The sequence below is a fragment of the Cydia amplana genome, chromosome 24 (genome assembly GCF_948474715.1).
Source record: "Cydia amplana chromosome 24, ilCydAmpl1.1, whole genome shotgun sequence".
Classification (NCBI taxonomy): Eukaryota; Metazoa; Arthropoda; class Insecta; order Lepidoptera; family Tortricidae; genus Cydia; species Cydia amplana.
The window spans coordinates 5,093,587-5,119,028 of NC_086092.1; the positions used below are offsets into that span (position 1 = coordinate 5,093,587).

Genomic DNA, 25,442 nt, shown 5'->3' on the forward strand with positions numbered 1-25,442 from the left:
TACGGTGCGGATTGTTTATCGATTTGTTTTGGTTAGAAACTAACGTGAAATCACCGTGAGACCTTGCGATTGCTGGATAATTATGATTCTTTAACGTTTATTATAAAGGGAGTTCACGATGGAGCAAGTCTACGCTTTGGAGGTTACTTTAATCGAATTTGTTCAAGACTGGTAAGCCTTTTCATTTTAAAGTTGTCGTTTATGATTTCATTTTTACATTAGTACACAATGTTTACCATTGATTTTACTGCAAAACCCATCAGAATCACATGTTGAAATACGTGTGCGTAAGCATATTTTAAACGTTTATAATTTGCCATTCACATTTTTTTAAGCAAGGCATTTAGAGACTTAAGTTTACTAGATCATCTTTTTACCTCAATACGTACAATACATACGTACATTATTATTTTCTTTTGTTTTAATAAAATCAATCTTACATGGATTTTTTCTTCAAGAATTCAAGATTGGTTTTTAAACGATTAAAATCTGATGTAATCCAAAGAAATCTTAATGTGTCATTACTATTTTAATGTTTATTCATGAACGTACCGATTCAACACGTGTAAATACATTTTAATAAGTTTTTTTACAGTTAAAACAGTGATGTAAGGCAGTTTGATGATGTTTGATGACATTCAACTGACCTTGATAAATGACAGCAGTAGATTTATTCTTATAACCTACTGTTATAAATAATAATAAATAATAAATAAATATTATAGGACATTATTACACAAATTGACTAAGCCCCACGGTAAGCTCGAGAAAGCTTGTGTTGCGGGTATTCAGACAACGATATATATAATATAGAAATACTTAAATACATAGAAAACAACCATGACTCGGGAACAAATATCTGTGCTCATCACACAAATAAATGCCCTTACTGGGATTCGAACCCAGCACCGCGGCTTCACATGCATGGTCACTACCCACTAGGCCAGACCGGTCGTCCGGTTGATTATTGGATATAAAATAAAACTCTTTTTGTTGCCATGGTTACATTCCCCTGAATGAAAAAGTTCATAAGTAGTCTATGGGACTCTTAAATTCCTGATTTTATATGATATGATAATTAAAGGATCTATTCGCATGCTTTTTGTATGCTTAGGTCGCCTCAGTTGGTTAAGAGCAGTTGAACCAGGAGATAAAGGGGGGGAGACAGATGCACGGGTGATCACAGGATCATCCGGATCAACGGAACCCTTATTTCCGGGTTCCGTTTTTTCCTTTTCAGGTCCGGAACCCTAAAATTAGTAGTATCGCTTGCAGACATATCTGCTTGGTAAAAATATATTTTTTAAATACATATTATGCTTGTTTAAGAGCGCTGGTGGCCCAGCGGTAAGAGCGTGCAACTTGGAATCCGGAGGTCGCGGGTTCAAACCCCGGCTCGTTGAGTTTTTCGGAACATGTGTACGAAATATCATTTGATATTTACCAGCCGCTTTTCGGTGAAGGAAAACATCGTGAGGAAACCGGACTAATCCCAATAAGGCCTAGTTTACCCTCTGGTTTGAAAGGTCAGATGGCAGTCGCTTCCGTAAAAAACTAGTGCCTATGCCAATTCTTGGGATTAGTTGCCAAGCGGACCCCAGGCTCCCATGAGCCGTAGCAAAATGCCGGGACAACGCGAGGAATGATATTATGTTGTTTACAGGTTCCGCGACTGGGACGGGTACCTACAATGGGTGAACGACATCTCGAACCCGCACATGCTGCTTGAGTTCCTGTTCCCTCTCATCTCCATCGTGGACTCGGTGTTCGCTGCTCAGATGCTGCTGGCCCTCAGCTTCGGGGGCTGGCTCAATACTGTCATGAAATGGTAAAAGGTCATCCCTGAAATATCTCATTCTCCTGGCCATATTCACAAATTCCCAGAAGATTCCGCTTTATCAGCATCTAATTTTTGGTGACTGTAACCTGTGCCAAGTAGATATGAGCGCCGCGCCGGCGCGCCGCCGCCGCCGACAAAATTTTCGCGCCGCCGACGCTACGCTGTCGGCGTGGCATCGGCGTGACCTTGGTAGTTACTACTACTTTCGGAATCAGATAATATATTTTTAATCGAATTTAGATCATTATCGGCGCCACTTCGAATAGTTTATAGGCATTCAAAAGGTATTTTAGGTCCATATAATTCAAAAATATCGAAGGCAAATGCAAACTTATCTGTCTAGTAACCGCGCTACTACTCTTGGGGAAACGAAATTATTTAATATCAATATGCTTGTACTGATTTCCTTCCATTTTTATTGTGGGACGTTCCACATTACAATTTATAGATGGTATCTGGTTTGGATTCTTTTTTCATTAATCGAAGGTGTTTCAAGGCCACGCCGCCGATTCGCCGCCGCCGCCGACCAATTTTGACCGGCGCGCCGCCGCCGGCTAAATGCCTATCGGCGCTCATATCTATGCCAAGTTCCATCTACAATAAAAATTGCTTAGTGGAATCTCCTGGCATTTTGCGAGGTATAGCCAGGGGGAATGGGATTGTTGAGGAATGATTCTAAATTTAAATTTATTTGCAATATCGTTCCTGTTCCCGCTCATCTCCATCGTGGACTCGGTGTTCGCTGCTCAGATGCTGCTAGCCCTCAGCTTCGGGGGCTGGCTCAACACTGTCATGAAATGGTAAATACAAGTTTATTGATGAAACCCCATTCTTAAAAATAATAGAATATATTCATTTCCTGGCACTTTCTACTTTTTTATGTTTCTCTGCTTTCTTTTTCGTGTTTGTGCTCACGAATAAAAATATTTCTATTCTATTCTATTCAATATATTTTCTCTCTCTGCACCAATTGAAGGTATCTCTGTTTGGCCCTATGGTTGACTGGTAGAGAATGCCATTTGGCATTAAGTCCGCCATTTGTACATTGTTGTATGTATTTTGTGCAATAAAGTTTAAATAAATAAATAAATAATATGTAGATAAAAAAACATTTGCCATGAAATAATAAATTTAGATTTATTGCTATTATATTTTCATGCATTTTTGCATCATTTAAACATTATCACAGAATAAATAATAATACTAGGTAGGTACAGAAGATTCACTCTCTAATAAAACGCATCTGTTACGACAGATATGACCGCTAGGTGGCGCAACCGCGAGCAGGCGTCCATTCCGTAGCGGCGCGCGGTAACTACTATGGCTAGACACCAAAATTGGTGTGGCCCGCATGTACTTGTAGGTGCTTGTAGCGACGCGACGAAATCGCGGAGTGAGCCACACCTGACATTATGTCAGTATGTCAGTAATAATATACAGCAGTGTTTTTCAAACTTTTCAAAAGTTTAAGTAAGGGTAGTTTTTGCACAGTGAATTTTTTCTCAGTCGCCCGTTGACAACGAACGCTGTAAAGGGTTCGAAACGTCGGGATGTAGTATGAATTCAATATACGTGATATAATCCGTTTCAATAGTTTTATCAACAGTTTGGTGCACAAGACGAACAATTAACAGCTAATTGAGTCTTGTAGCACACTTATGAATCATCATAAGTTGTAAATTAAAATTCCAGGTGGTTACTAGAAGACCGCCCATACTGGTGGGTGCATGAAACCACGTTCTACACCTCGCACCGACCGCGGCTCAAGCAGAACAGACAGACATGCGAAACGGGCCCGGGCTCGCCCTCGGGCCACAGTGCGGCCGGCGCCGCGGCCTTGGTGTTACTGCTCATGTTCATATCACACGTCATGCGAGATCGGTGAGTTTGTACGGTTATTACTACAGCAACATGCTAGAGTGGGACAGACATGTGGCTCGTGCATCGCACTCTAACAGAACAGACAGACATGCGAAACGGGCCCGGGCTCGCCCTCGGGCCACAGTGCGGCCGGCGCCGCGGCCTTGGTGTTACTGCTCATGTTCATATCACACGTCATGCGAGATCGGTGAGTTTGTATGATTATTACTGCTATAACAACATATCAGAGTGGGACAGATATATGACTCGTGTGCTTTCACAATCAATAACTTATTGATTTTTATATACTATTGTAGCCGCCGTGCAGGTCAGGATCTCGACGACTCAAATAAAAAGCTTCGATTGAAAGTAAACTGATATAATCTTCCAAAGATACTGGTTACAAGCGTTCTTGCCAAAACGGTTAAATGTAGAAGTGGTGGTTATTGTATGGGGGCTGATGAGAGAGTGATTTGCAATATGGGGCATTATCTATGAAAAGGGATCTTATTGTCGATGGCGCTTACGCCGCACAGTGTCGCGCGGCATTGTATTTATATCGGAGCATCGTTAATAATGGCGTAACCGCCATCGACAATAAGGTCCTTTTTCATAGATAACGTCACATATATGATCAGTACAAAAGGTGGTTTAAATTTAGGTGCCTCTAATTCGCCGCGATACAGAGTATGTGGAGCGCTCCTATTGGTGCTTCAGAAAAAGCTTCCGAATACTAGCCGAGCCCGACGGCCGCGTTTATCTACTTACTCCATTAGGAATATATTGAGATTTTATACAAATAAAGGTTGCGTTCGCAACAAATATTAATCGTTTATTTTCTTTTCCAGTAAATTCTACATGCGCTATTGGAAATACGTCATGTACCCGCTGTGTGGGGCTGCGATGGCGTCTATAATTCTAGCCAGGCTGTATGTTGGGGCACATTTCCCGCACCAATGCCTGCTTGGCGCTTTGGTTGGTGAGTTTCATTATCTTTCACCATAAGTACCATTTATAGGCTAGATAACAAATTTTAATTTATGGTATAAATCAATCAGGTTCGTTTTTAGGATCAAATGTCTATATAGGACCCATTTTATTAAAGCAATACAAAAGTCAGAAATGATAGTCAAAGTCCGACAGTCGTACTTCACTCGCGAAACGCCCCTAAGAAATCGCTATGTGAACGTGACGTCAAGGTCATTGAGATCGCATCTTGAAGTATGAACAAAACAAGAAAATTGCATTTTTGTCGGTGAAATATTGCGTTTATGTATATAGTTGCTATACAATCTTTTTTTGGATGAAATGTGAGGAATCGAATGGTATCCTTACTTATTTCGTTTTTGAAAGTAAAAAAAAAACTTAAATTATGAAACTTTCAGGTGCTGTATTTTTGTATTATTTCCATATATTTTTTTAATATCCACAATATTATGATAAAATTGCTCATTTGCTATCTATTTTACTAGATTTTGTTATAAAATTCAACATTTGTCATCATCCCTATTGTCAATATGTGACGTTATCTATGAAAAGGGACCCTATTCTCGATAGCGCTTACGCCATTATTAACGATGCTCCGATATAAATACAATGCCGCGCGACGCCGTGCGGCGTAAGCGCCATCGACAATAAGGTCCCTTTTCATAGATAATGCCCCATATTAGCAAAGAGAAGAGTGTATACAGAGTTACTGTCATGGTAAATTATACATATAGCCACAGCACATTTACTGCCATCTTTCGACAGAAGATTAACACTGTTAGAACGCCAATTGACTTTAAATAAATAAATAAATATTATAGGACATTCTTACACAGATTGACCAAGTCCCACAGTAAGCTCAAGAAGGCTTGTGTTGTGGGTACTCAGACAACGATATATATAATATACAAATACATAAATACATAGAAAACACCCAAGACTCAGGAACAAATATCTGTGTTAATCACACAAATAAATGCCCTTACCAGGATTCGAACCCAGGACCGCGGCTTAACAGGCACGGTCACTACCCACTAGGCCAGACCAGTCGTTAAATCATTATTCTTTCACTCAATTCAGTTTGTTAAATGTCAAAAATTAACGCCATCTACTCGACAGTAGGCCAAAGGTATGGCGCCATCGCTCGAAAAGATTGCATCATACCTTTGGCCTACTGTCGAGTAGAAATTATTTTACACCATGCATGAAATAAAGCACCAGAAGATCAATAGAGAAACGTAGACAGCAGTTATTTTTAGACACAATTTCTATTTTTAAACCCGTATACAACTATAAAGAGTAGGTAATTTGATTGTGACGTCACATGCTAGTTTCATATAAAATCCATAGTAGCAAAATCGTTTTGACAGTTCGAAAAAAGAAACAGATTTGACTAGTAGCATAGAGAAAAAATACATAGATTGCTCACTCCATACATCAGTTTTATTACCAAAAAGACTATTAGCATCTAGCTGCTAATAATAGTCTAACAGGTCTAAATGATGTATGGAGTGAGCACTCTTGTCTTATTATATTTCTCTATGCTAGTAGTCAAATACCCTATTATCAATAATTGCAGGCGCCTTCATGGCACCAGCGCTCTGTATCTACGTATCGGACCCGTACATCTGGAAGTACGGTCCGGAGTGGTCCGGTATGGCGTGGCACGCGGCTGCCGCCGTCATAGCGGCCGCTATCGGGGGAGTTACCTACGCGGGTCTCAAGATATGTGGGATAGACCCGCAGTGGACTGTCAAATTGGTGAGTCTACCTGTTACTCGTGTTAGCGCCACTTGCACCATCCCACCCGGGGTTAACTGGTTAAACCGAGTGTCAAATTCTACTGGTAATCATGGTAACTCCAGGTTTATCCGGTTAACCCCGGGTTAGTGAACGGTGCAAGTGGCCCTTAGTGTCTTAGGTAGGTCTTTAATCTACTTTAATGGCACCGACGCTCTGTATCTACGTATCGGACCCGTACATCTGGAAGTACGGTCCGGAGTGGTCCGGTATGGCGTGGCACGCGGCTGCCGCCGTCATAGCGGCCGCTATCGGGGGAGTCACCTACGCGGGTCTCAAGATATGTGGGATAGACCCGCAGTGGACTGTCAAATTGGTGAGTCTACCTGTTACTCGTGTTAGCGCCACTTGCACCATCCCACCCGGGGTTAACTGGTTAAACCCAGTGTCAAATTCTACTGGTAACCGTGGTATATCCAGGTTTAACCGGTTAACCCCGGGTTAGTGAACGGTGCAAGTGGCACATAGTGTCTTAGGTAGGTTTTTACTCTACTTTCATGGCACCAGCGCTCTGTATCTACGTATCGGACCCGTACATCTGGAGGTCCGGAATGGTCCGGTATGGCGTGGCACGCGGCCGCCGCGGTCATAGCGGCCGCTATCGGGGGAGTCACCTACGCGGGTCTCAAGATATGTGGCATAGATCCGCAGTGGACTGTCAAATTGGTGAGTCTACCTGTGCCATAGCACCATCCCAATAATCCCGTTAACCGGTCAAACTGTTAACCCAGTGTCAAACTGTACTGGTAACCGTGGTACAATAGACAAAGGATAAGCCCTTCCGGGGCCAGTTTCAAATCTACGGACTATAACTCCAGGTTTAACCGGTTGACCCCGGGTTAGTGAATGGTGCAAGTGGCTCATAGTGTCTTAGGTAGGTCTTTACTTTCATGGCACCGACGCTCTGTATCTACGGGATGGACTATATCAGCGGTCGGCAACCTTTTAGCAGCCAAGGGCCAAATAATAGTTAACGAAGGTGACGCGGGCCACACTTTGTTAATATTTATGACTTTATCAGACATTGTCGTTTGTCAATATTACATACAAAATAGCCAGGGAGGCTCGCGGGCCGCAAGTGAGAGGTTTGCGGGCCGCTTGTTGCCGACCGCTGGACTATATTGATCATGAAATGGCCAAGCCATCGTTTTTAGACCGAGGAGTAGGGTTAATTAGTAAATTCAGAGGCTAGGAGCTTGACTTTTGCCGAGATAGTGATAAACGATTCAATAAAAAAACGGACAAGTGCGAATCGGCCTCGCCCACCGAGGGTTCCTTGCTTTTTAGGGTTCCGTACCCAAAGGGTAAAAAAAGGGATCCTATTACTAAGACTTCGCTGTCCGTCCGTCCGTCCGTCGGTCTGTCACCGGGCTGTATCTCATGAACCGCGATAACTAGACAGTTGAAATTTTCACAAATGATGTATCTCTGTTGCCGCTATAACAACAAATACTAAAAATAAAATAAAATAAATATTTAAGGGCCAACAGGAGTGGTCATTTCTCCATACAAACGTACTTGACTGTTTCCTCCGTGGGTTTTGAAGCTAGAACAATGTTTTTTTCAACACAGATTAATATTGCCAATATCTGTGTCGGACCGTTTTGCTTTTTTTGATATTTTTGTTTTTTTAAGGCGCTAGAGCCCTTCAAAAATGGCCAAAATGGCCTAATTGACTATGCCGCAATGAGAGGCGTGGTATTCAAAACTGATATCAATTAGCCAAAAAAGCAAAACGGTCCGACACAGATAATTTCATAATCATTTAGATTTCCAAATTTGGTTACGATTGGTTTGGTTTTGGAGGAGGAAACAGTCGAGTACGAAACCTCGATTTTTGAGATTTTTACACAGGATGTTTCGCCTTGTCCTTATCGCACTAGTTTTAGGAGCCGCTTCCGTTAGCGAGACGGGTATATTTACCTAAAATATTTAAATCTCAGCTCCTGTTGGCTCTTAAGGGGGGCTCTATTTTTGTCTATTTTTCGTTGATGGCGCGGAACCCTCCGTGCGCGAGTCGGACTCGCACTTGACCGGTTTTTAGTATTTGTTGTTAAAGCGGCAACAGAAATACATCGTCTGAGAAAATTTCAACTGTCTATCACGCTTCATGAGATAAAGCCTGGTGACTGACAGACAGACGGACGGACATACAGACCGACAGACGGACAGAGGAGTCTTAGTAATAGGGTCCCGGTTGGGTACGGAACCCTAAAAACTAGTGAGTCTTGGCCGCCAATTCTACATGAAAAGTTTTTGGTGGGATTGCAACCCCCAAACTCCTACCCTAATAGGGTCCATGGTCCATGTAAACACTAGCTGTAAAAGGCCCGTAGTAAGACCTTAGGTCCAAGCTTTCTACAGGAAGGTAACTATAATTTTGATGATAAGCTTAACCCTCCTGCAATCGATGACCTACCTGAATTGAAAAAGGCGCCCTCTAGTGCCAAGGTGACGCTAGTTACTCAAAAAGGATCAGATCCTTACAATTTCTTAGAAAGGTTTTCTGATCTCAACAAAATGGTAAGGGTAATGGCCTATGTAATGAGGTTTTGCTCTAATTTAAAAACTAAAAACACGAATAATCCTGAGCATCTCTCCGCTAAGGAGGCTTCAATTAGCTTTACTAAGGGCCTTAACGAGTTCTGTTGGACTTGCCAACAACACATGATTATAAATGAAAATGAATGATTATGATGTTCCGTTGTTCTAGGCATTCCGCTGGTGCCAGCAACCTTCGGAGATCCACGTGACCACGACACCTTTGTTCGCGCTGATGCAGTCCACCGCCGCCATGTTGGGCTGGGCTCTCAGCGTCACCCCTGCAGTGGCCGAGTAAGTACCTTTATCAGAGTGACCCCTGCAGTGGCCGAGTAAGTACCTTTAGCAGAGTGACCCCTGCAGTGGCTGAGTAAGTGCCTTTATCAAAGTGACCCCTGCAGTGGCCGAGTGAGTACCTTTATCAAATTGACCCCTGCAGTGGCCGAGTAAGTACCTTTATCAGAGTGACCCCTGCAGTGGCCGAGTGAGTACCTTTATCAGAGCGACCCCTGCAGTGGCCGAGTAAGTACCTTTATCAAAGTGACCCCTGCAGTGGCCGAGTGAGTACCTTTATCAGAGCGACCCCTGCAGTGGCCGAGTAAGTACCTTTATCAAAGTGACCCCTGCAGTGGCCGAGTGAGTACCTTTATCAGAGTGACCCCTGCAGTGGCCGAGTGAGTACCTTTATCAAAGTGACCCCTGCAGTGGCCGAGTGAGTACCTTTATCAGAGCGACCCCTGCAGTGGCCGAGTAAGTACCTTTATCAGAGTGACCCCTGCAGTGGCCGAGTAAGTACCTTTATCAGAGTGACCCCTGCGGTGGCCGAGTAAGTGCCTTTATCAAAGTGACCCCTGCAGTGGCCGAGTAAGTACCTTTATCAAAGTGACCCCTGCAGTGGCCGAGTAAGTACCTTTATCATAGTGACCCCTGCAGTGGCCGAGTGAGTACCTTTATCAGAGTGACCCCTGCAGTGGCCGAGTAAGGACCTTGATCAGAGTGACCCCTGCAGTGGCCGAGTAAGGACCTTGATCAGAGTGACCCCTGCAGTGGCCGAGTAGTACCTTTATCAGAGTGACCCCTGCAGTGGCCGAGTAAGCATCTTTATCAAAGTAACCCCTGCAGTGGCCGAGTAAGTACTTTTATCAAAGATCAAAGTGACCCCTGCAGTGGCCGAGTAAGCACCTTTATCAGAGTGACCCCTGCAGTGGCCGAGTAAGCACCTTTATCAGAGTGACCCCTGCAGTGGCCGAGTAAGCATCTTTATCAGAGTAACCCCTGCAGTGGCCGAGTAAGTACTTTTATCAAAGATCAAAGTGACCCCTGCAGTGGCCGAGTAAGTACCTTTATCAGAGTGACCCTTGAGGTGGCCGAGTAAGTACATTTATCAGAGTGACCCCTGCAGTGGCCGAGTAAGTACCTTTATCAGAGTGACCCCTGCAGTGGCCCAGTGAGTACCTTTATCAGAGTGACCCCTGCAGTGGCCGAGTAAGGACCTTGATCAGAGTGACCCCTGCAGTGGCCGAGTAAGGACCTTGATCAGAGTGACCCCTGCAGTGGCCGAGTAGTACCTTTATCAGAGTGACCCCTGCAGTGGCCGAGTAAGCATCTTTATCAAAGTAACCCCTGCAGTGGCCGAGTAAGTACTTTTATCAAAGATCAAAGTGACCCCTGCAGTGGCCGAGTAAGCACCTTTATCAGAGTGACCCCTGCAGTGGCCGAGTAAGCACCTTTATCAGAGTGACCCCTGCAGTGGCCGAGTAAGCACCTTTATCAGAGTGACCCCTGCAGTGGCCGAGTAAGCATCTTTATCAAAGTAACCCCTGCAGTGGCCGAGTAAGTACTTTTATCAAAGATCAAAGTGACTCCTGCAGTGGCCGAGTAAGCACCTTTATCAGAGTGACCCCTGCAGTGGCCGAGTAAGTACCTTTATCAGAGTGACCCTTGCGGTGGCCGAGTAAGTACATTTATCAGAGTGACCCCTGCAGTGGCCGAGTGAGTACCTTTATCAAAGTGACCCCTGCAGTGGCCGAGTAAGTACCTTTATCAAAGTAACCCGTGCAGTGGCCGAGTAAGTACCTTTATCAAAGTGACCCCTGCAGTGGCCGAGTAAGTACCTTTATCAAAGTAACCCCTGCAGTGGCCGAGTAAGTACTTTTATGAAAAATCAAAGTGACCCCTGCAGTGGCCGAGTACGTACCTTTATCAGAGTGACCCTTGCGGTGGCCGAGTACTTTACCTTTATCAAAGATCAAAGTGACCCCTGCAGTGGCCGAGTAAGTACCTTTTTAGGGTTCCGTACCTAAAGGGTAACAACGGGACCCTATTACTAAGACTCCACTGTCCGTCTGTCTGTTACCATGAACTGTGATAGCTAGACAGTTGAAATTTTCACAAATGACATATTTCTGTTGCCGCTATAACAATAAACACCAAAAACAGAATATAATAAATATTTAAGTGGGGCACAGGGCGGACACGCCATACATCAAAAATCATTTGCGTTTATATGTGTGCGCGGCACGTCTGTACACGCGTCATTGTGTGTGTGTGGGTAAGTCGCTTTACTGAGAGCACGTCAGAAGTCCGCCAGATTCATGTCGCGGGGCGAGGTAATGCGAGTCGGGGCGGGGCGGTGCGTGGCCGTTCTGTATGATAATACTATTATTTATTCTGTGGCAAAGGCTCCCCTTGTAATGTTTTTTTTTCAGGTACCGTCATTATACGCCGCACCGCTCGCTCATTATGTCATCGTTCACAACCGGCGTCATTATGTACGGCTTCCAACAGTTATCAGCGCAAGTTGACAAGACCAGTGTTTTCAGGTAAAGCTTTGTACAGTAGGACCTCGTTAACCCGGATTATATCCTCTAGCCACCCAGAGACCTATAAAAAGGTATACTGTTCCATTCTAATTTGAACTTTGTGTTGACAAAATAAAATTTCATTTTTCTTGGCAAGGTTTGACGTATGGGCGGGTGGTTAGAGGTTAATACCGGGTTTAAGGGCCTACTGCAGCCGCGTCTGGCGCTTCGTAAACCACGCCCGCTAGTTCTTCCCTCCCCGCTAACACGCACACATGGAAACGATTCGCGCCGCACGTGAAGTTTGTGTGACCTTTTAGCACCATCTAACGTTACAGAAGTTAACTACCATTATACGTGGTCGCTGCGGTCGGCCAGAAAATTAAATTCGGAAAAAATTGAAACAGATGGCGTTGTTACTTGTTCATAATAGCAAACAATAAAATAATTAATTCATAAACCTGCATATTTATTGTTGTTTTGGAAGATGTTAACATCATAGAAGCAGCAGCGTATATAGCATAATAAGTTAAGACTATTGATAATAAGAAAATAGCACAAGAACAGAAAAGAGATTATTTTTGATAAAATATGATGAAAACCTTGGAGGATATAATCAAACGGAGACGCCATGTCTGTAATTTTCTGTACAAAACAGTCTGCCGATTTTTGCGGGGGAGGGGAACGTCAAATGTATGCGTAACGTAAAAATAGCCATGTCAGATAAACGTCAGTCCATACATTGTGTATGACCGTTGGCCGCCTATTTTCGACAGAGGGGAAAGCCTGTTAATGGCTACTCCGTTTAGTTGTATCCTCCAAGATGAAAACAGATTTACTTGATTACGCTCACCTGACTTTGCGGTCACTAAATGCAAATTTCAACCTTATTGTTATGGGGTTACAATAACCCTGGGGTTGCAGGCGTCCATGGTCGTTATTATTATAAATGCTTTGGTTGAAATGCTTTTTAACCCTCGAATTTTTCATAGGTACAGTCACCTGCAATAATATGTTACTCTTCGACGGCCGCAAAAATATGTGACAAGCTCTTATGGCTCTACAAATAAGATCTAACATGATCTACCGCAAAACGGCCTTCGGTGTGTAACATATTATTGCAGCTGACTGTACTCGTATTCATTGTTGTATAGGTAGGTATTAATATCTTTTATCCGATCGATTTGCATTTATTTGAAATAAATCACAGTGTTTAGTAATTATATGTTTTATTGAATAAGAGATTATTTAGGTATGTAAGGAATACAGGGTGCCTTTTTGAAACACTAATTTTTAGGGTTCCGTAGCCAAATGGCAAAAAACGGAACCCTTATAGATTCGTCATGTCTGTCTGTCTGTCCGTCTGTCCGTCCGTATGTCACAGTCACTTTTTTCCGAAACTATAAGAACTATACTGTTGAAACTTGGTAAGTAGATGTATTCTGTGAACCGCATTATATTTTCACACAAAAATAGAAAAAAAAAATTTTTTTTGGGGGTTTCCCATACTTAGAACAACTGAAACTCAAAAATTTTTTTTTCATCAAACCCATACGTGTGGGGTATCTATGGATAGGTCTTCAAAAATGATATTGAGGTTTCTAACATCATTTTTTTCTAAACTGAATAGTTTGCGCGAGAGACACTTCCAAAGTGGTAAACTGTGTGTGTCCCCCCCCCCCTATAACTTCTAAAATAAGAGAATGATAAAACTAAAAAAAATATATGATGTACATTACCATGCAAACTTCCACCGAAAATTGGTTTGAACAAGATCTAGTAAGTAGTTTTTTTTTAATACGTCATAAATCCCCTAAATACGGAACCCTTCATGGGCGAGTCCGACTCGCACTTGGCCGCTTTTTCTGGATAATTTTGAATTTCAATTGTCAGGGGTGCCTACATTATTTTTTAATACATTTTACAACGACAACAAACAAAAGTTCAAATTCGCCGTATTTTTATTAGTGTCCGACCGAAGGTTCGGTTTCGGTTTCGGTTTCGGCCAGTTTCGGCCAAAAAATCATGTTTCGGCCGTAGTTTCGGTTTCGGCCAAAAAACGGCCGAACCTTTCGGCCGGGCCGAAACATACGCAATGGTACTTCGTTCTATGAAACTAAACTATGTGACAAAGACCAAAAGTTGTGGAACAAGTAGGACAACAATATTAATATATATACTGATTTATATATACAGAAATTAATCGGTTTATTATTAAACACAATTCCACTAATGATGGGGCCACTGAACGGTCGACGCAGTCTTAAGAGGCTGTCAATACCTAAAACTCGCACACTGTCTAATTGTATCGTAGTAAATGAGATAGCACTGTCGCATGTTACTGGGCCTGGGCAAGGGAATAATAAGAAAACTCATCATCTTCCTCGCGTTATCCCAGCATTTTGGCCACGGCTCATGGGAGCATGGGGTCCACTTGACAACTAATCCCAAGAATTTACGTCGGCACTAGTTTTTACGAAAGCGACTGCCATCTGACTGACATTAGAACCGTTTAATGGTGATTTTAAGACCAACCTTTGCAATTATTTTCTATCGAGCCGATGTCGTTCAATCATGTATCGAGTGCGGCCACGGTCTTAAAATATAATAAATATTAACATAGGTATAAATATATTTTTGCTTTACTAAATTAAATAGTTGTTCTTAAAAGAGGCTACCTGCGGTTTTCATCGATTTATGTGACAAGTTTTGAATCGTATCTCCTACTTTTGCACTACAGATAGATTTTTATAAGACAAACGGCTATCGGTACTTCGATCTTTATCTCCATTATTGTCTACCAGATTTTTAAGTTCCGTAGCCAAATGGCAAAAAACGGAACCCTTATAGATTCGTCATGTCTGTCTGTCTGTCTGTCTGTCTGTCTGTCCGTCTGTCTGTCCGTCCGTATGTCACAGCCACTTTTCTCCGAAACTATAAGAACTATACTGTTGAAACTTGGTAAGTAGATGTATTCTGTGAACCGCATTAAGATTTTCACACAAAAATAGAAAAAAAAACAATAAATTTTTGGGGTTCCCCATACTTCGAACTGAAACTCAAATTTTTTTTTTTCATCAAACCCATACGTGTGGGGTATCTATGGATAGGTCTTCAAAAATGATATTGAGGTTTCTAATATCATTTTTTTCTAAACTGAATAGTTTGCGCGAGAGACACTTCCAAAGTGGTAAAATGTGTCCCCCCCCCCCCCCCCCGTAACTTCTAAAATAACAGAATGATAAAACTAAAAAAAATATATGATGTACATTACCATGTAAACTTCCACCGAAAATTGGGTTGAACGAGATCTAGTAAGTAGTTTTTTTTTATACGTCATAAATCGCCTAAATACGGAACCCTTCATGGGCGAGTCCGACTCGCACTTGGCCGCTTTTACATTATTTAATCGGTTGAGTTCTTAGGGTTCCGTCATCATCATCATCATCATCATCATCATTGATGCCTTTAACATCTTGACAGATGATTTATGCAGCGTCTGTAAGCGACGAACAACGTCTCTCGTGTAGGGATTGCTCCCGGTACTGAGTTTGTATGGCGAGAACCGGGAATTCCCGGGAATTCCTGGTTCTCGCCATACAAACTCAGTACCGGGAGCAATCCCTACTCTCGTGGCTGTGTAAGCCAATGCGGGACCGGCACTTGCGCCAGTGTCCATCTGTATGTCTGTCACCAGGCTGTATCTCATGAACCGTGATAGATAGACAGTTGAAATTTTCACAGATGATGTATTTCTGTTGCCGCTATAACAACAAATACTAAAAATTACGGAACCCTCGGTGGGCGAGCCTGACTCGCACCTGACCGATTTTTTCGTATCTAGATTGCTGTGAAGGATATTACTTATACGAAATCTACATATTTGGGTTCGTTTTTGACGTGTCGTAAAACGTGTCTAGGGTTTTAAATTTAAACGAATTAACACAAAAGTTATGGCCAGAAAACCAGTTTTTTGGCCTTAAATTGTTCAACTTTGATGCCAAATATCTCGAAGACAATGAACTTTGAAGTAAATATGGAATACTATATTGCTTAAAGCCGTTCCTGTTAATATTATAAGCTACAAAAAACATAAGAATTTGAAGTAAATATGGAATACTATATTGCTTAAAGCCGTTCCTGTTAATATGATAAGCTACAAAAAACATAAGAAAACTAAGGGATTCAGTTCGAAGGTCATTGGCGTGGCGGAGCCCCTTAAATAACATAAATTTCAAGGACATTGGGTGTTGACAGCCCCTTAATATGAGTTTAAAAGCGGTTATATGACATTATTTCAACGATTTTAACAAGTCTTCAAAAGTTTCGGTTTCGGTTTCGGTTTCGGCCGAAACTAGAGCCAAAGCCGAACATTCGGTTTCGGTTTCGGTTTCGGCAAAAAAACATGTTTCGGTCGGACACTAATTTTTATTACCCGGGTCGATCGCAACAAAATAGAAAATCATGTTTTTCAAATCTAAGCGTTATTGTAATTTATCTCAAATAACCAAAAAGTCAATCTGACTAGAACTTAAAAACGAACTGAATTATTTTAATATGTCGATTTTTCTTGGTGACCCAGGAGAATTTTTTTTTATCCCATACAAAAAGAGCGTATCCCAATCGCGTATCGGTTTTGGTTTTTACTTATAAGTGTGAAAAATATATTCTACCATATACGAAGGATGTGTGTTTTTTCATGTTTTATATGTCTTTTTGTACAATAAAGTGTTTTACTGGTACTAATATATCATATTAACGATTAACTAAAAAGGTATTTACATCTAATTTAACTGGTAAATTATTAAAGTCCGCTAAAATTAATATATATTCAAAAAAATATTTGTTAATATGTCCCAAAATCATGGCTCATTTTTTAAGTCTCCTGACTTACCAAACATATCGCAACGAAGGCAAGGGTACAACGCGGCATCGTGAACCTAATAACGTAACGTTTCAGTTACTTTTTTAGTCGCCGACCATTTTATCCGGGGTACGAAAAGAGGTATTAGATCTATCCTGGGTCTAATATGTTATAAAAACATAGTTTTTTGAAAAATGTTCGTAGGTAGTACACAAAATTTACATTTTCTTTTAAATGTGATTTGGGTCATCGTTCTCCCTGGTGACTTTTCTGGTGACCCAAGAGACATCAATTTTATTATGACTCAGGAGACTTTTTTTCTATGCACTTTGATTTTTTTGATGCGCTAATTTTGTAATCTAAAATAACTTTAAACTGCTGATATACTTATCTCACTTTGCTGATGAGTGGAAGTGGAATTTAAACTTAATTTATTGTTCTCTCCCTTGACATTTTGGCATACATTTGACATGCTGCTAGTGTTGAGTCGCTCACTCGTGAGGCACCTCATTTGTACCACTCATTTTGTTAATTTGTCGCAGTACTTCGTACCGCAAAAATGTCTTACTTCACTCCTCTATTCATTTTACTCATTTACTCGCGCGCATCACAAAATTCACAAACACCTCTTGCCACCATCACACAAATCATTCACACACTTCAAATTTCAAAAAACTCTTATCCGTTCAAATTCACTCGCGAGTCTCGCGATCCTCAAAACTCGTACAACTCGCAAGAGAGTCACTGGATTGCGCGAGGCGCTAGGTGCTCGCCTGCTCGCCGACACTCAAAACTCAAATGTCTCAAATGAAGAAACGAGTAATGGTTCACACTGTCAACTGCCGAACTACAAACCTTATTGCAACGACAAAAGGTCCACCGAGAAATGCGTTGAGTTTGTACCACTCACCGCCTCTCTGTGACATGAACCCCTCAAAAATCCTTTCCAAATGAAACAATGAATTAGAAATACCCAAAGAGGGAGTGAGACAGACACGCGACGTACTTGAATATCGCTGAAAAATTGTCGCTGTTGGAATTAATGGAATAGTCGATGCTGAAAATATAGTACCTCACCTCATTTGAAGTAAGACATTGTAACACCTCATTTTAGAAAATGAGGTACTCATACAAACTCATTTTAAATTGATGTCCTACCCATCACTACATGCTGCAGTGCACTCCTAACGTTAATAAAGACATAATTTTTAGAAAAAGCTTTAGGAAAACTCACTCTTGAGCTTAAAACGATTAAGTCCTTATCATATTATGTTAGATTTTTAGTACAGACCCCAAATCAGTGAAAATGTGTCTTAGCCAACTAAATTTGTCTCTGGGAAAAGTACGATATCCCTAAAAATTGTACGTACATTTCGCATTTTTCTGAAGGAACGGAATTCATAAATTGGGTTATTATTATTTTTTCAGATTATTTGATTGCATTGACATATCACCAAGATAGATAGAACATTTAAGTTACCAGAAGAAAAGCATTTGTGTTCTTTTATACAGTGTGGAAAAAGTAGGTTCGATTCCCGGGCGCGACTAAGCGAATTTAAAAAAAAAACAACGTGTTGCATTCCGGGAGTGCCGACAGAAGTGAAAACTCAATGACTAGTCCAAAATGTCTGCAGCACTATGTATAATTGACCCATCCTCCTTTCTATTGAAAACTTTTGGTTCCGAAATTGCTGGTCAGTAAGCTTGTTTAAAATTCGAAATTCAAATTTATAGCGTTAATTGTTTAAAATTCGAATAGAAATTGTAAAGTTACCTTGCAGACCTCGCGTCTAAATATATTTGGTCATGATATTTTGAGTTTTATTCACCAGTACTAGAGTTCACTTTTATTAGCGATTTCATCAAGATGTAGCTTTATTGAATTATATTTGAGTGATATAAAGTTATAATACTGTGAGATCCTCGTATTTCAGCCCGTACAAGATTATAACCTTTTTCATGTAATGTCATTGAGTTTTTCTTTATTGATTTAAATGCCATCTAAACCTTACGGTCACATGATCGCCTTACGCTGTCTCGAGTTTATCATTTTTTCCCCACCTCAAAGTGCCTAGCGCCGCTAAAGAAGTTTTCACTTCAAAAATCTTTGAATGCAGTTGTTTCTTTAAAAAACAATAATGTTTCATTTAAGTAAAATGAGCAAACTTAAGGTTTTAAGGCACTTTCCCTCCAGGGCCCATAATTTTTTTCCACCCGGTAGTAGACAACTATTTTTTTCGACTAAATGAAGTTTTATTAGATAAATCGTTGATCACATGGTTCGTTTCACACATCACATCAAATCGTTTGTCATCACAATCAAAATTTGTCAAAAGTAATGAAATTTATGCCATAAAAACATAAATAAAACATATAAATTCAACACATTTTTTTAATAAAAATCTTTCTCGATGATATAAAAAAGAACATCGACAAATTATGTTCAAAGAATTAATATCAAAACAGATGTCATAATTAGGATTGGCTACTTTAAGAAAAGGACAGAGAGATTTAATCCTCTCGCTCTGCACGTTTTTCTCATTCCTCCTTGTCAAGCCAAAATAAACTATAAAATGATAGTAACACAGTACATTGTAATATTCACTTTTTCCACGGTATCATGTCATTGTAAATTACTTATGTGAAATTGTAGTGGCGTGCGACTTTCAAACCGGAGGTCACGGGTTCGAACCCCGGCCCGTGCAAGTGAGTTTTTGTAAGTAGAGACCTTTTTTAGTGGTACTTAAATATAATAACTTTTCGTATTATTGAAATAAAATATTTTATTCAAACAAACTTAATAATATAATAATTAAAACAAATAATATCAATTAGTTTTTAATATTTATTCAATTATTTTAAATTATTTGAGCATGAAACATACTAGATTTATTTTTATCATTACAATAGAAAAAAAGCAAAAAATATATTCTTATAGATATTTTATTTTCAAACAAAAATAAAGCAAAAAGTTACGGTTAGATTCTGATGGCTAAATACCAAACAGCTACCGATACATTTCAATATCTGTCGAAATTTCCTAACCCGTTGTAACTGACAAAGAGTATAGATTTCGACGTAGCATGACGTAGCTAAGCAAAAACGCACACATGCGTAACGTATAGGCCTGTAAGAAGGCACCATCATAGGTTTACCTCCGATTCCGTTACTACTCAATGGAGTTACGACTCAACGTTTATTGGATATTAAAATTTTACGTAATTCGGAGCGCTGCGCGAAGTGACATAGGTCTTACCTCTTTGAGGCACGACGGCCATCTAACATTACTGGCATAAAGGATGCATTTATGACTTTGACGCATGACAGAAAGAGAAACCGAACTGCGTAAAATGGGCGTTTGCTGTTGAATTCATAAAATCAAAAATCGATAATAAATCCATCGGTAAAGGATAATAAGTTAATATTTAGTTCTTTGAAAGTTAAGACGAGATGAAAACCTTTGCTGTAAGGTGGATTGTGCTGGATATGGATGTGTTTTCTAGTTGCACGAAGCTAAAACCGAAAAATGAACACGTAAGTTTGGATTTATTTTCTATCGAGAAAATTTTAAGCATTCGTGTTTCGACTACTACGAAATGTCTTATCATTAGTGTCCGACCGAAACATGTTTTTTTGCCGAAACCGAAACCGAAACCGAATGTTCGGCTTTGGCTCTAGTTTCGGCCGAAACCGAAACCGAAACCGAAACTTTTGAAGACTTGTTAAAATCGTTGAAATAATGTCATATAACCGCTTTTAAACTCATATTAAGGGGCTGTCAACACCCAATGTCCTTGAAATTTATGTTATTTAAGGGGCTCCGCCACGCCAATGACCTTCGAACTGAATCCCTTAGTTTTCTTATGTTTTTTGTAGCTTATCATATTAACAGGAACGGCTTTAAGCAATATAGTATTCCATATTTACTTCAAAGTTCATTGTCTTCGAGATATTTGGCATCAAAGTTGAACAATTTAAGGCCAAAAAACTGGTTTTCTGGCCATAACTTTTGTGTTAATTCGTTTAAATTTAAAACCCTAGACACGTTTTACGACACGTCAAAAACGAACCCAAATATGTAGATTTCGTATAAGTAATATCCTTCACAGCAATCTAGATACGAAAAAATCGGTCAGGTGCGAGTCAGGCTCGCCCACCGAGGGTTCCGTAATTTTTAGTATTTGTTGTTATAGCGGCAACAGAAATACATCATCTGTGAAAATTTCAACTGTCTATCTATCACGGTTCATGAGATACAGCCTGGTGACAGACATACAGATGGACACTGGCGCAAGTGCCGGTCCCGCATTGGCTTACACAGCCACGAGAGTAGGGATTGCTCCCGGTACTGAGTTTGTATGGCGAGAACCAGGAATTCCCGGGAATTCCCGGTTCTCGCCATACAAACTCAGTACCGGGAGCAATCCCTACACGAGAGACGTTGTTCGTCGCTTACAGACGCTGCATAAATCATCTGTCAAGATGTTAAAGGCATCAATGATGATGATGATGATGATGATGATGACGGAACCCTAAGAACTCAACCGATTAAATAATGTAAAAGCGGCCAAGTGCGAGTCGGACTCGCCCATGAAGGGTTCCGTATTTAGGCGATTTATGACGTATAAAAAAAAACTACTTACTAGATCTCGTTCAACCCAATTTTCGGTGGAAGTTTACATGGTAATGTACATCATATATTTTTTTTAGTTTTATCATTCTGTTATTTTAGAAGTTACGGGGGGGGGGGGGGGACACATTTTACCACTTTGGAAGTGTCTCTCGCGCAAACTATTCAGTTTAGAAAAAAATGATATTAGAAACCTCAATATCATTTTTGAAGACCTATCCATAGATACCCCACACGTATGGGTTTGATGAAAAAAAAAAATTTGAGTTTCAGTTCGAAGTATGGGGAACCCCAAAAATTTATTGTTTTTTTTTCTATTTTTGTGTGAAAATCTTAATGCGGTTCACAGAATACATCTACTTACCAAGTTTCAACAGTATAGTTCTTATAGTTTCGGAGAAAAGTGGCTGTGACATACGGACGGACAGACAGACGGACAGACAGACAGACAGACAGACAGACATGACGAATCTATAAGGGTTCCGTTTTTTGCCATTTGGCTACGGAACTTAAAAATCTGGTAGACAATAATGGAGATAAAGATCGAAGTACCGATAGCCGTTTGTCTTATAAAAATCTATCTGTAGTGCAAAAGTAGGAGATACGATTCAAAACTTGTCACATAAATCGATGAAAACCGCAGGTAGCCTCTTTTAAGAACAACTATTTAATTTAGTAAAGCAAAAATATATTTATACCTATGTTAATATTTATTATATTTTAAGACCGTGGCCGCACTCGATACATGATTGAACGACATCGGCTCGATAGAAAATAATTGCAAAGGTTGGTCTTAAAATCACCATTAAACGGTTCTAATGTCAGTCAGATGGCAGTCGCTTTCGTAAAAACTAGTGCCGACGTAAATTCTTGGGATTAGTTGTCAAGTGGACCCCATGCTCCCATGAGCCGTGGCCAAAATGCTGGGATAACGCGAGGAAGATGATGAGTTTTCTTATTATTCCCTTGCCCAGGCCCAGTAACATGCGACAGTGCTATCTCATTTACTACGATACAATTAGACAGTGTGCGAGTTTTAGGTATTGACAGCCTCTTAAGACTGCGTCGACCGTTCAGTGGCCCCATCATTAGTGGAATTGTGTTTAATAATAAACCGATTAATTTCTGTATATATAAATCAGTATATATATTAATATTGTTGTCCTACTTGTTCCACAACTTTTGGTCTTTGTCACATAGTTTAGTTTCATAGAACGAAGTACCATTGCGTATGTTTCGGCCCGGCCGAAAGGTTCGGCCGTTTTTTGGCCGAAACCGAAACTACGGCCGAAACATGATTTTTTGGCCGAAACTGGCCGAAACCGAAACCGAAACCGAACCTTCGGTCGGACACTACTTATCATATAGTCAAGAAACATATATCCGAAAATCACTACTGTTTGTTTCCGGGGCTAGCCACTGCCACCTTTCTAAGATCCTGTTATTTTTCGATGCACGGCCTTAATTACCGGTTTACAGCACCTAAAGTACCTAAAGGTAATTTAAAAAATTTGTAAGGAATTACGTACACTTTTATTAACCGACTTCCAAATCTAAAAGGAGGAGGTTATCAATTCGGTTGTATGTTTTTTTTTATTTTTTTATTTATTTTTTTATTTTTTTTATTTTTTTTTTATGTTTGTTACTCCATATCTCCGTCATTACTGGACCGATTTTGAAAATTATTTTTTTGATTGTATGTATATGCATACAGATTGGTCCCGTTTTTGTCAAAACCCAGTTCTGATGATGGGATCCATGAGGAATCGAGGGAACTCCTCAAATCTTAAAGGCACACATATAGTGATTTTTGTATTTTTATCAACAAATCAAGCATATACATAAAAAAAAGTGACATTTGATGAAGTGGAACTGCTGATGATGATCAGAACAGAACTCTTCAACGACGCATAGTTCACGTTTGGCGATTTGTCCTCTTCGTTATGTTTGTTAAGCAAGTTAAGTTTTTAAGCCACAATTTTGTCAAGCTCGAGTTCTGATGATGGGATCCACGAGGAATCGAGGGAACTCCTCCAATCTTAAAGGCATGCGTATAGAGATTTTTGTATTTTCATCAGAAAATCGAGCATTTTCATTAAAAACTGTCGCATTTGATGAAGTGGAACTGCTGATGATGATCATAACGGAACTCTTCAACGACGCATAGCTCGCATTTGGCGATTTGTCCTTTTCGTTATGTTTGTTAAGCAAGTTAGGTTTTTAGGCACATTTATGTCAATCTCAAGTCCTGAACATGGTATCCATGAGGAATCAAGGGAACTTCTCAAATCATAAAGGCATCCGTATAGAATTTTATATATTTTCATCAGAAAATCAAGCATTTACATTAAAAACTGTGGCATTTGATGAAGTGGAACTGCTGATGATGATCAGAACAGAACTCCTCAACGACGCATAGTACACGTTTTGTGATTTTCAATTTCGATTTTGACTTGGATTGGGCCCCGGACTCCGGACTCGGACCCGTACTCGGACTCGGACCCAGACCCGGAAAACCACTATGATACCTAAACTAAATCAACCACTATGATTACCATAAAATGTATACATATTACCAAATAAAGTATAAGCACCGTTAAGTGGGTTAGGCTAGTAGTTAGAGAAGTCGGTTTTTTTCTATTAAAGATTATTTTGCTTAGTTTGGGGCTAGATTGATCTGTGTAAGATGTCCCCTAATATTTATTTATATGTTTACTTCGCAGGGGCACAGGAAAAATAGTAGTTTGTGTTACAAGGGATAAAAATGATATATTTCCGTCAAGGGCGTACATTGAATCCTGAGCGTAATGAGGGATTCAAGTGTTAACGTCCAAGACGAAATAATTTTGATACCGTGTGACACATACTGCTTTTCACATCAACTATGAGGAAAATAAAAAAATCTTAGTGTTGCCACAATCTGATGCTTAAAGAGATTATTTAAGCTAAAAAAATAATGTGCAAAAACATGTAAAAATAGTTTGCTAGAACAGAAAAGTGTTACTTTGATCCCTCCTAGCAGGGAGGAAAAGTGCCACTTTGATCCCTCCTAGGAGGGAAGAAAAAACTCTTTTCTGAACAGGTGGTGTGAAAAGGGTATTTTTTCAAATTTATACTTATTTTGTTTTGACAGGTTCTACGCGAGTCACTTTGTGCTGAACGCAGTGAAACCGGCGCTGTTGCTGCGGCTGACCCCGACCCTAGCCATGATGCCTTTTAGCCCCAAGCACAAAACCGATTAGACTAACTTATTGTTTTAATTATTTATTGTGGTGACGCGTATAAAACTTGGCAAAATCCGTGCAGTTTAAAGCAATAGAGGCCATCCATTAATACTGAGTGGGACAAAAATACCTACACGTTGACAATTTTTTATTTATTTTTCTTAGTTATACAGATGTAGTTCATAATTATTATCCTTATTATTTTTACGTTAATGTTCGTAGTTTCCGAGAAAATACGAAGGAAATCGATTAAACTTTAGTTAAAATTATCAAAAAATATGCAGGTCAAAAATAGTTATTTTCGGTACAAGTGCGAAAAAGAGGAAATTCGAAACGAGTGGCGATAAATTAAAACACAACCGAAGGGAGTGTTTTAAATCGACACGAGTGGCGAATTACCTATTCGCACGTGTGTCGAACAACGTTTTACAGTACATATTGCCCTTTAAACTTTTGACATACACACGAAAAATGCTATTTTACGCACTAGTGCGTGAAAATAGGGCCATATGTAGTGCAAAGTAAGCCTTTCCGAGCTGGTGTGGTGAAAAGGATTTTTTCCACTTGAACAATGAGATTCGATACAGTGTTGTGAATGTGTGATTTATTTATTAATCCAAAGATGTTGCTTTTTCACTATTTGTTTTAGCATTAGAAAAAGAGTGAACAAAATTGCCGTATCTTTATATTAAAAACGCTTTAATAGTAACTGTTAATTATGAACCCATAATCAAATGATCTTATATGCTATATAATTGTTACGTATAATAATTATATGTTTGTTGTAACTTATTTTTTTAAAGTATTTTTAATAAAAATATGTTTACCCTTTTTCTAATGCTAAAAAATAGTTTACGATGTACCTATATGTAATTGTGCTATATGAATACCTATT

At 40.0% G+C, this 25,442-nt stretch overlaps 1 protein-coding gene across 1 annotated transcript; it reads left to right on the forward strand.

Annotated features, from left to right (window-relative positions):
• LOC134659010 (glucose-6-phosphatase 3) lies at nucleotides 1-24,565 on the forward strand. The gene is made up of 8 exons (XM_063514617.1): nucleotides 1-171; nucleotides 1,664-1,828; nucleotides 3,533-3,721; nucleotides 4,549-4,679; nucleotides 6,267-6,448; nucleotides 9,201-9,322; nucleotides 11,737-11,850; nucleotides 24,457-24,565. Exons 1-8 carry the CDS (start codon nucleotides 119-121, stop codon nucleotides 24,563-24,565), a joined length of 1,065 nt encoding a protein of 354 aa, XP_063370687.1. The 5' UTR covers nucleotides 1-118.
• The last annotated feature ends 877 nt before the right edge of the window (nucleotides 24,566-25,442 follow it).